The 11,529-nt window shown below is 66.7% G+C and overlaps 1 protein-coding gene across 1 annotated transcript; it reads left to right on the top strand.

Moving 5' to 3' along the window:
• The first annotated feature begins 4,549 nt into the window (after window positions 1-4,549).
• Window positions 4,550-9,904, top strand: PRR35 (proline rich 35). Its single transcript, XM_025878047.2, has 3 exons — window positions 4,550-4,665; window positions 7,756-8,888; window positions 9,136-9,904. The coding sequence occupies exons 2-3, from the start codon at window positions 7,795-7,797 to the stop codon at window positions 9,767-9,769; spliced, it is 1,728 nt and encodes a 575-aa protein (XP_025733832.2). The 5' UTR covers window positions 4,550-4,665; window positions 7,756-7,794; the 3' UTR covers window positions 9,770-9,904.
• The last annotated feature ends 1,625 nt before the right edge of the window (window positions 9,905-11,529 follow it).

Below are 11,529 nucleotides of genomic sequence, written 5' to 3'. Positions count from 1 at the left end.
TGGGCCCTCCTGCCCCTCTCTGCCTGCTGGCTTGGCTGGCTTGGCCCCGTGCCGCCCACGGCCCTCTCTCCCGGCCTGTCGTCCAGGCCGCCTCCCTGCCCACTCGGCCACCACGGCCTTTTCCAGGCGGGCGGCGGTGTGTTCTCACTTGTGAGGCGTCCCTGTCAGAAGCACTTAGTGTACAAATTAGCCGCGGCCTCCTGCCTCCCTCCGCACGGCTGTGGGTGCTGGGCTGACAGGGCCGAGGCTCCGGGCGCTCTCCCGCCCGCCCCGGGCGCCCACACAGCCCGCGTGCACCCCTGGCCGCTGGCCCACGACTGAGCAGGAAGGCTGTTCCTCGCCAGCCAACCGGGGTTCCTCTCAGGGCCCCCAACCTTGATCCGGGCCCAGGGGGTGGGGGGGTGGGGGGGTTGGTGACTGCAACAAGGCAGAGGGTCCGGCAAGAGGCTGGGGGTCCTGAGCTCCAGGCCCGGCGCTTGGCTCTGCCCCAGAGCTGCAGTCCGGTGTTGCGAGCTGTGGGGAGACCTGGAGCCGGCTCCGCAGCCCCCACCTGCCCCGCCTGTTGGCTGGCCTGCCACTCAGGCAGGGAAAATCATGTGTGACAGGCCCAGGAAGGCCAGGCCCCGGGGGCCGCGGAGCAACGCACACGGCTTCTCTCCCAACATATGGCTGCTGTCGGCCCCAGGCGCTGCCCGGCCAACGCGGGCTTGCAAGCGGGTGGGGGTTCAGGCGGCCTGAGCCTCTCATCCCACCCGTCTGGCCACACTGCTCTCTCCGTGAGTCGAAAGGCCCCTGCCCCGGCTCGCATGCCTCCCATGACAGGGAGCTCACTCCTGCGGCACACAGCCCTTCCCTGTCCCTCCAGGAGGTGGCCTGAGGCACACAGAGAGTCACCCCACACCCCACACCCCACCCCAGGGTGGCCAAGGACCTAACATGTCCGGGGACAGAGCCGCGGGAGGGGCCACGGAGGCCTCCAGAACGGGCAGCCTGCAGCTGGTGTGGGAGGGTGCAGCAAAGCTCATGTGGGCAGAGAGTCATCATCCGCGGGCCCAGGAGAGCTGTGGCCGGAGGGCTTCTCCTGGGGTCCCCCGGTGCCAGGAGCTTCCCAGCTAGGCCTCCTCCCTCGGGGTGGGCCTGGTCCACCCCACGTCCCTGGGCCTGTTTGGATGGCCCCCTCACAGATTCCCTGAGAATTCCCCAGGCTCTGCATGTGCCCTACCCTCACTAACCTGCAGCGGGGACCCACAAACCTGTTCACATCCCTGCCCATCCCTGGTTCCACGGCTTCCTGCACAAGCCTGCCAGGAATCTCCCGTGACCCCACAGTGCTTGTGGGGTCAGCAGCCTCAGGCTGGCATCCAGGACCCTCAGGTGGGACCCTGCCTCCTTTGGCCCAAGCCCTGGGCCCAGCCCTCCGAGCCAGGAGTCCCTGAGGCCACCTCGAAGAGACAAGAAGGAAGAAGTACCCAGGATGATCCATGTTCTGGGCCCAGGGGTCTCCTGCACGGTGCTCACCTCTCCCAGAGGCTCCTAGACCCTGCCTGGGGCCTCAGCCCCTCCCGGTGTCTGCCCGGCCACTGTACCTGTCCTGGCGAGGGCTGTGTGTGGACTCTGAGGAGGTGAGACAGGCCTGCTGGGGGCCCTGCTCACTGCTCCCCGCCTTCCCCGGTTGCGCATCTATCCTGACCACGCCCCCCTGCACGCATATACCAGCATTAATGGAGTTGACAGGCAGACTGCCGTGGGCAAGCCAGAGAGAGGAGGTTAATGGCCAAAATGAGGCTCTGGCTGGGGTCAGAGGGAGGGGCCAGGGATCCCCACTGCACCCTGCACCAGGACCAGCTGAGGAGGAGGCTCCCCAGAACCCCGCTGGTGCCAGAAGCTCCCAGAGACCGAGTCTCCTACCCGCCCCTGCCCGTGAGGAGAACAAAGCAGGAGTCCCAGAGCTCAGAGCCACACGGCTGACCAAGCCCCAAAGCCAAGGGGGGGTCCCTGTCCTGCTTCAGGGGGCAGGGGCCAATTCTCCAGGCCCACGCTCCCCCCAACATGTATGGGGTGGGTCCCAGCAGGAGGGTTATGACCCATCCCCACCCCCACTCCTGAGTTGGAAGATGTGCCAGTGATGAGGGAGCAGATGGGCCTTGGGCAGAGGCCACAGGGCTGCAGGGGGCCAGCATCAATGTCCCAGCCTTGCCTGGCTGCAGGTGCCGGGGACAGTCACCTGTGCCCCTGGGGGGCAGGCCTGGCTCACACTCCCATGCAAAGTCCATTGGGTTGCGGCCACCCAGCTGGGCTCTCGGGCCCACCCCTGCACAGACCCCTCCTGGAAGCCCAGAAGCACGCGCAGGTCACACCCCTAGGTGCTGAGTCCCTCTGGAGGTGCCGCCACTTCTCCTCTTCCTCAAACTTCTGGAAAAGCCCATGCATGGGGTGGCCTCCATGGCTGGTGCTGAGGCGCGTCCTCCCGGGGACTCTTCTTGCTTGTCCTGCCACCTGGAGTCCCGGCTTCCTCCCTCCTTCCGGGGGCTCACGTGGGCTTCACCGGCTGTCCTCTCGGCACTCCGAAAGGCAGGGTTCCCAGCAACGAGGGCTTTCTGGTCCATCACCTTCCTTCCCCTGAACAATGGCAACAGCCTCCGGCGAGTCCGTACCCTGTGCCGGCAGCTGTGGCCCCTCCCAGGCCCTCAGAGGGCTCAGCCGGAGGGGTGTGGGGAAGCAAGGAGACATATCTGGGACTAAGAGGCCGAGGCCTGGGATCCAGGAGTCCCTGGACCCTACACCGTCTCCGGGTAGCCTGTGCCCTTGCCCCCTCTGGACCGGGCCCGTGATGAGGGGACCCAGGCCTGGCTCAGCACATCCAGGGGCCTGTGTGCAGAAGGAGCAGGCCTCCTGGCCTCTACTCTCCACAGGGCTGCTGGCGTGACGGCCGTTCAAGCTGTCTCCCGGCCTGGGGCCGCCTGCACGGTCAGCTGGTCAGCTGGGCCAGCCAGGCAGGCAGAGAGAAGGCTGGCGTGCTGTGCCACCCAGCCCCCAGCCCTAGCCTTTGCACTTGAGGAGGAGAAGCGAGTCCCCTCGGGTGGTGTCAAGGAAGGTGGCACTGTGCCAAGAAGGAGACACTCGCCCTCCAACTGGCCTCTTCGCCCTGGGCACCCCCAGAACCCCAGGGTCCTGTTCCTTATGAATGCCTCTCACAGTTGAGCAGAGCCCCAGGAGACCCATGCCAACAACTGAGCCATGGGCCGGTCACCCTCCTGCACAGATGGGGAAACTGAGGCCAGGTTCACGGGGCCCAGGAGGTGCTGGACTCCGGATCCAGGGCTCTCCGCTCGCTGCCCGCCTTGAGGTGCAACACTCAGGGGCCCCTAGAGGATACTCCTTCCTTCCCCAAGGTACCCCTGCCCCCCAGATTTAGTGGAGAATACCCCGGAAGCCTGGAGCTGAGCCTGCGGGGGGGGGGGGCGGGGTGAAAGAGATCCTCCACAGAGCTGGCCTGGAGCAGCACCCACCCCTCCCGCTGCAGACCCCATCCTGTGCCTGAAATGGTACCATCACACATCTCTGGGTTCAGATGCCTTCCCCCCAAACAAAGGCAAGACTCCCTGAGAGAGACAGAATCTGGCCCTGCCCCAGCATGTCTGTGTTCACGTCTGGAATAGAACTTGCCGGTCAGATGAATTTCTACTAGGACCTAGCTGAGAAGTGGGACCCCCTGACCATGAGGTTTTGGCAGCTCCAGGAGCAACATGAAATTTGGCATACTTTGGGAGGTGGGCTGGAAACAGGTCTGGCCCTGAGGACATTAGTGGCAGGGGTTTTATGGAGGGTCCTGGACACCCCGGTCTTTCCCTGCCCCTCCCCCCACCCCTACCCCCCCAGGTCCTCCCAGGGGAGACGCAGAGCTGTCCTGCAAACAGCAGAGATGCAGGGCCTGGGCACCTGTCAGGGCAGGGAGGTAGTGTTTCCAGAAAGGGGTAAGTGAGCCCATGGTGACCATCCTTTCCTGAGCCTGGACCCATCGGTGGGCAGGGCAGGGCAGGGCAGGGCTTCAGTGAGTGTAGGTCCCTTCAGCCTTCTGTTTGGAGAAGAGGAAATGGCCCTGGAGTCAAGGCTTGGCCGATGAGAGCTGGCAAGGGGAGGAGATTTGCTGTCTGTGCCCTGGGCTCTGCCGGCGGGCTCCAGGCTCCAGCCCTCCTGAGGCTCTGTCTCTTGGCTGGTCTGGGTTCTTGCCCCATCGCAGGCTGGGCTGCAGCCGTCCCCAGGCTGGCTGTGTGCCCCACAGCTCCCCCTGTCCCAGGGCTCAGCCCCCAGGCCTTGGCTCAGGAGGGCGGCTGTCAGGGGCCAGAGCCCTGCCCTGACGGATGAGTGCTGACGGCGCCTCTCCCTGCGCCCTCAGCCGCTGACACCCCGTCACACCGCTGCGGGGACCCCGGGAGACCTGGCCGCCGCTGCGCACCCCCGCAGCAGCCTGCAGGCGACGGGGGTGGGGACGGTGCCAGGCGCCCCTCATTCGGCCGCACACCTGCGCCTCCACTCCCCGCGTCCACACCGCTACCCGCCCGTCCCTGCCGCTCGGGCGCTACCACCGGTCTCACCGGCCACCGTTCCACCCAGGAGGTGCCGGCGCTGCGGAGAGGGCTGAGCAAGCGGGTCCTGGCGCGCCAGGTGAGTGCGCGCGAGGGGGCGGCTGAGGGCGGGGAGCACCTGGGGTGCCCCCGGGGAGACCGCTCCCCGCGGTGGCGACTCCCCTCCCCCCGTGAGCCCCGGTCGGAGGTCGCAGCGCCCCCGAGCCCCAGCGCGCCGTGGCGCACGCGCGGCGGTCCCGCCGCCAACTTCGGTGGGTGCGAGTCGGCGTCGGGGGGACGCGTGCGGTCGGCGGTGGAGGCTTCGGGACCAGCTGCCGAGTGAGTGACCGCAGACCGCGCGGGGGGCCGCTCCCAGCGCCGGGCCTCAGTTTCCCCTGCGGGAGTCCCTGTCGCTGCCCCGAGGGCCCGAGCCGGTCCCCCGGGGTCCGGGATCGCGGCTGGCACCCGGCGGCGCTGGGAAGGGAAGTTTCCGCCGCGTCCTCTGGGCCTCGAGCAGACTTTGCGGGGCGCCTCGGGCTCGGATCCCGCCGGCGCGCAGGTGGGGCGGGCGGGCGCCAGCGGCGGCGCGTCCAGCGAAGTTTGGGGGCCGCGCGGGGCCGGGGTGGACGCGAGGGGCAAAGGGGCGACGAGACTCCAGGAGTGTCCAGGCGCGGGCGGGGCAGCCCCAGCCCCCATGTCCCCCACTTTTGCTCACAGGGCCCCCCCCCCCCGCCCTGGGCGCAGCAGCCCTCTCCCTGTAGGAGGGCGAGCCCCCCCCCGGGGGTGCGGTGCGCCGGGGAGGGGGCGGGAGTTGGGGTCTCGACCTCAGCCAAGGAGGAGCCTGGTCACCCCCTCTCTACCAAGCCCTGTGGGGCGCTGGCCAAGTCTTAGGTGGTCAGGGGGGATGGGAGGGCTCTAATCCCCCCCCTGGCGGCTCCAGGCACTGGGTGCCTTCTCTCCCACCCTGGAGTGGGGCCTTCTTCTCCTGTCTGGACACCAGTTCTCTCCTGGACAGGGAAGGGTTGGCAGGCTCAGGTGTGTGGGTCAGTATACGGGGGGGTGCAGGCTGCCCTAGGAGCGCACACCCAGTCACGCGTGGGGACATGTGTGCAAATGAATGTGCTTTGGGGTGTCTGTGGGTGCATGCTGGTGTCCAGGAGCGTCCTCTGCTTGTGCACAAGCATGCTGGGTGGGTGCCAGGCGTCCTCTGGGTCCCCGTGGGGTCAGTAGCTGCCAAGATGGCGCCTGAACAGTCCCCCCCCACACACACACCCAGGTGACTGATAGGAAGAGGGAGCACGGGAGGAGCTTGCCTCCTCCTGACTCCAGGGGCCTGACTGGGAGGTGGGATGGGCGGTGGCACCAGGTGGTACAGCTGTGTGGCTCCCAGGGCCGGGTGATCGATGGCCCCAGTGCAGCCGCCTCTGTCTCCCAAGCACACAGGCCCATTTGTCATCTGCATCTTGGGGAGGGCTCGGGAGACAGGGATGGGGCCCACCTCTGCCCCCACCACTAAGTCCAAGAGGGTCTGCAGCCCCTCGGGGAGCCCCAGGCTCTTTCCTGAGCCCAACACCCTCCTCCCAACCCCCACCCTCTTCTCTGAGCCCCATCCCCTCCAAGACATGGACACCCGCAAACCAGTCAGTCCTCATCTGCTTTCTCCACCCCCCCACCCGGTGCCCTGGTGGTTGCCATGCTGATCTCCCTTTGAAGGGCCCCTTCAGATGGGCAGCTCTCTCCACCCCTCTGGGGGTGCCCACCCAGTGTTTGGGGGCGGCAGAGCCTGAAGGCCAGCAGGAAGGACAGCCTGTGCCCCATGGCCGCACTGCACCCCAGCCCTGCCCTGTTTGACCCACCGACCAGCCCTGAGTCCTGGGGAACAGGGCGAGTGTCTGCGTGTCTGTATCCCTAAGAGTGTCGGTTACCATGTATGTCCTCAGGTGTGTGTGCACATTCCCTTGAATGTGTCCAGGTGTCTACTCGCCACCGCGGCTGGGCTGTGAGTCCTTTCGTGTGCACCACCACTGTGTCCACTCTGAGTGATGTGTGTGTGTGTGTGTTTGTGTGTGTGTGTGTGTGTGTGTGCCTGGGCCCCATGCATTCTGGTGGCTGACTCTACTGAGTCGGCCCAGCCATGCAGAGGCTGTCCCTCTAGGCGCTGGGTAAGGGCTCATCTGGAGCCTTGTAACGCTTGTGTGCACACACCCGAAGCCGGTGTGCACACACTCAACGTGTGCCCCACGCAGGCTCACTGGGGCGGTGGATGGCCCAGGTGGTGGCCCAGATGGAGAGTGGAGCGGCTTCTGAGCGAGTGTGTGGGGTGTGGGGGGAGGAGGGTCTTGGCTGAGCTTGGCCGCTGCAGGCTCGGCCGCTGACCTGCCTGAAGCCACCCAGATGGATGAGGCTGAGCAGGTGGCTGTGCCGTGGGGCCATGCTGGGACGTCCACGCCCCCCCGCCTGGCCTGGCCCCACACGAGGCTGACCCCCTCAGAGACCTCCCATGCCCACCCGGCACCCGGCCGGAGCAGAGACACACGTGCGTGCACACACACACACGCGCACACGGTGTTCGTGAGACTCAGAGCTGGTCTCTCAGTGCGGCAGCTTTCATCCTGGCTCCCCAGCACAGAGGAGGGCTCTGGTGGGTGGGGGGGAGCGGGACGAGGAAGGGCTGGTGTCCCCAGGAGCCATACCTGGCTTGGAGTCGCTCAGCAAATGGCCATCGGGCAGACAGAGACTCGGGCGGGCATGAGTGGGATCAGCCCAGAAATGGGCTGGCTGGGGGCTGGCGGGCCTGGGGTGGGGGGGTGAACATGATAAAATACAGGATGCCTAGTTAACATTACATTTCAGAGAAACAACAAGCTTTTTTTAGCATACATTCCAAACATTAGCTAGAACATACCTCTGCTACGGAAGTATTCGCTGTTTACCCAAGTCAGACTGAACGGATGGTGTCTTTTATTTTGATCTGCCGTCTGGGGCGACCCTAGCCGAGTGCATGGAGCTGAAGGAGGAGGTGGGGGGAGGCCAAGGGGCCGCACACACAAGGGCGGTGGGGGGCAGGCTGCAGGATGGAGGTGGGTGCCTGTGCCCCCAGCTCTTGTCCTCACAGCCTTGGGAGCTGTGGGCAGAAGGCAGTGGGGAGCCGGGCAGGGGGTGGGCACTGACCAAGGCCCCCTGTGCGCAGGTGGCCATGGGGCCCGGGCCGGCCCACTAGCAGGCCGCCATGTCCCGCGAGGGGGGCTCCTGCCGCCTGGGCGCCGGGGCACGGGCGCGGGCTCGGAAGCCCAAGAAGCCGCACTACATCCCGCGGCCGTGGGGCAAGCCTTACAACTACAAGTGCTTCCAGTGCCCGTTCACCTGCCTAGAGAAGTCACACCTGTACAACCACATGAAGTACAGCCTCTGCAAGGACTCCCTCTCCCTGCTGCTCGACTCCCCGGACTGGGCCTGCCGCCGCGCCCCCGCCGCACCCCGGCCCCGCACGCCCAGCCCGGACCGCCCCCTGGGCCCCCCAGACCCCGGCAGCCAGCCCCGAGGACCACAGCTCCCCGTTGCTCCTGCCACGCCCGACCCCGCCTCCCATGTCCTGTCGCTGCGCCGCCACATCGGAGGTCCGAAGCTGGGGGCTGACGGCTCCCCCGGGGTGCCATCCCCCGTGGCCCAGGAGGCTGCCCAGAAGGATGTGGGCCTTGGGGGGCTCCTGGCCGAGGCGTGGAAGCCAGGGCTGGGCGGGAGCCGGAGGGGCATAGCCGTGGTGGATGCGGCTGCAGTGGGCCCTGAGAGCGGGGGGGTCCCCTGCTACCCCCCGCCCACCCCCAGCGAGCTCCCTGAGGCCCAGAGCCTCCATCTGTCCCTGCTAGGTGTCGACTGCCCTCTGAGCCCCAGTCTCTTCTCCTACCTGGGGCCCTCCCTGGCCGCCACAGCCCACATGCCCTTTCTGGCCTCGGCCAGCCCCCTGTTGCCCCCGGCCTCTGCTTTCCCGTCCCCACAGACCCCTGAACGCCCTGCCCTGGTCCCCCGCTTGTACTATCCCCTGCTCCTGGAGCATACACTGGGGCTGCCGGCAGGCAAGGCTGTCCCTGCCAAGCCCCTAGCCCCCCCGAAGGGGCCCCCTGGGACTCTGGCCCCAGGGCCGCTGAAGGTGCCAGTACCTGGGCTGGGCAGGCCCTGGCCCCGTGGAGCCCCCAGGGACTCAGGGCAGGAGGGGGAGTTGGAGCGGTCTGCCCAGAGTGACCCCAAGAGGAAGCTGCCCCTGGGAAGCAGGTTGGAGCCCCTGAAGGCCCCCTCCAGCACGGTGAAGTTCAGTGCCCAGAGCAGGTAGGTGTCAGGGGCCCCTGGCCACGGGGGTGGGGAGGGGTGGGAGGCGAGCTGGCCAGGGTGGCTGGGCCCCATTCTTCAGGCCACAGAGGAGAAACCAAGGCCAGAGAGCCAGACTCTCTATCCTTCGGGGATCCCAAGGCCCTCAGCCAGGCTGCAAAGGGGTCGCCAGGGGGTGTGGGGCAGGGACTGGGGGCTCTGGGGGAGGGTGGGCAGTGCAGCCTCTTGACCGGCTTCTACCCCCTAGCCTTCGGACTGGCCCCTCCGTGATGCTCTGGCCTGAGGACAAGGAGCCAGGCAACCCCAAGACCCCGGGCCCTGCAGCCCCCCTGCCCCAGCAGCCCCTGGGCCTGATGCCTGGTGGCCCCGGGCACGTGGGTGAGGACCTGACTCAGGCCCTTGGTGACTACGCCAGGGTAGAGCAGCGCCTGGGGCAGTTGGTGCCTGCCGGGGGCCTGGCCCCTCGGCCTCTGCGGGAGCAGCTTGGCAAGATCCGCCAGGAGCTGCTCACCATCCACCAGACGCTAGAGCGGGCTGTTCGGCCACTGGATGCACCCCTCGACCTCTCTGTGAAGCGGGCGCCCACCAAGGGGCCCAAGGGGCCGGTGGGGACCTGGGGGCAGCTGGAGCTGGGCCCCACGCTAGCCCGGGGGACCCCGGAGCCACCTAGCCTGCTGGGCCCCACAACAGCTGAGCCTTTCTCTAGCCACACCACCAAATGCGAGGCTGACTCCAGTGTCCCACCCCCGGGCCTGCCCCTTCAGGCCCCAGAGGACCCTCTCATTCCTGGCAGCAGCTGGGGTGCCCGTGGCGGGCCTGGGGGCTCCTGGCCCCCTGAGGCTGTTCCTAGCCTCCAGAGCCCCCCGGGTGCCAAGGTCTGACCACAGCATCTGCTGCCTCCTCTGTTCTTAACAGACAGGGCCCTTCAACCCCGTGTCCACTGCCCAGCCCCCCACCTGCCCCAGCCCCGGGGTGTGGCCTAGAGCCTGCCCAGCATGCCCATGGACTGACCTCACCTGCCACGGCTGTGGCCTATCTCTGGGGCCACAAGGGACAGCAGAGAGTCATAGTTCCTTACTGATCACAGTTGTGAACGTTTAAATAGAAACCATCTTCACATACCCTGTCTGGGCCTCCTTCTTGCCCCAGCGTCACCACTGGGACACTCTCCACCAAGGAAATGTCCCTGGCCTCTGCATCTGAGTGGCCAGTGTCCTGGGCCACCCTGCTGGGCATCCACCTTCAGACCTGGACCTGCCTCCTGTGGACTGCCCCCCGCCCAGGGGAGGGAATAGAACGGGGGGCTTTCCATCAAGGGGGGTAGAACCAGGAGAGGTGGGGAGGCAGGTGTGGGTGGGAGCTAGTCCCCGTGTTCCAGCACATTGCTGGTGGACAGGGACCCCTGGGCCTGCCTCCAGCCCCCGTGTCTGGCCAGGGCAGCCCTGATGTCAGATTCTCGCTGGAGGCTGCTCCCGCTATGGTTAAGCGGTGCCCCCACATTCTGTGGCCCAGGGCTGTTTGTCCGGCGTAGCCTCCACTGGCTCCCAGCCAGCCCCTGCAGCCACGATAGGCATCGGGTGGCCTTCACAGCTCACTGCCTCCCTCCCTGCACGGCCACACTCGGCCCTTCCCACAGGCGGGGGGCAGGGGGCAGGCAGGGAGGGGTGCCCGCGGGACCCTTGGACCCAGCTAATGGCTTCTCTCCCCGGGAGCTGGCCATACCTCTGTACCCACCCAGGAATGGCCCCAGGGAGGGCAGTTCCGGCCTGTGCCTGGCTCCCCGAGCTGGACCAGCCGGGCTAGGGCCAGTCGGAGCAGGACCTACAGCTGCCCCATTAACTGTGCTCGGCAGCAGATAGCATCGGCCATCCGCCCCACCATGGGGCATTAAGAGGCCAAGTCCAGAGCTGGGGTGTGGGCCAACCAGGTGGGAAGCACTATGGGTCACAGACAGGCGCTGACCCCTCCCTTCCAGGGGCTTCCTGGAGAGTCCCCAGGTCCTGCGTCCGAGGGAGACCCGCTCCTCCTTGGCCCTCTCTTGGCACCCCCATGTGTCTACTGCACCCAGATTTCTTATCACCACCAGGCAGACGTGAGCTTAGGGGGCATCAACCCAGTTTCACAGGTGTAGAAACAGGACCCAACCCTGCCAGTTCTGAGGGGTAGGATAAACCCCTTGGAGATTCCCCACCCCAGACTCTGGTGAGTGATGCAGCCTACACGTAAGGGGTGCAACCCCTTCCCCAAGGGCCTGACCCTGCGGTCCTACTGGAGGAGTGTGGGTGAGGTGGACTCACACGGATGTTAGTTCAGCGCCTCCTGAATTCATGAATTGCATTACGGCAGGTTTTGGAGGGGTGTGGGCGCCTCCCTGGAGAGGGGTGGGCTGAGCTGACCATGAGTGGCATCCGGATATGCAGGGGCAGTGGGAAGAATGTCCCAGAGGCCAGTGCAAAGGACCCGAGGCAGGAATGTGGCAGCACTGGGGTGCCCCTAGGGGGTTTAGCAGCTGAGTGACGACGCCACACAGCTTCCCTGGGCTACTGCTCAAACGTGTTCTTGGCCCGCATCCCACCTGCCCCTCCCACTTGCCCGTGCCCGCTGCGTCAAGGTGGCCCCTCCCTCAGGCTGGTTTCTAACA

This window comes from Callorhinus ursinus, unplaced genomic scaffold, assembly GCF_003265705.2.
Source record: "Callorhinus ursinus isolate GAN/ISIS: 27379988/994484 unplaced genomic scaffold, GSC_fseal_2.0 scaffold13, whole genome shotgun sequence".
Taxonomy (NCBI): domain Eukaryota; kingdom Metazoa; phylum Chordata; class Mammalia; order Carnivora; family Otariidae; genus Callorhinus; species Callorhinus ursinus.
The sequence above is the reverse complement of the archived record's forward strand: the minus strand, read 5'-3'. Positions and strand labels throughout refer to the sequence as shown.

What these genes read in the sequence shown, in the direction of transcription:
- PRR35 (XM_025878047.2), top strand. Translation starts at nt 7,795, where the DNA reads ATGTCCCGCGAGGGGGGCTCCTGCCGCCTGGGCGCCGGGGCACGGGCG. An exon ending in AAGTTCAGTGCCCAGAGCAG is followed by an intron (nt 8,889 to 9,135) that starts GTAGGTGTCAGG and finishes TCTACCCCCTAG; the next exon opens with CCTTCGGACTGGCCCCTCCG.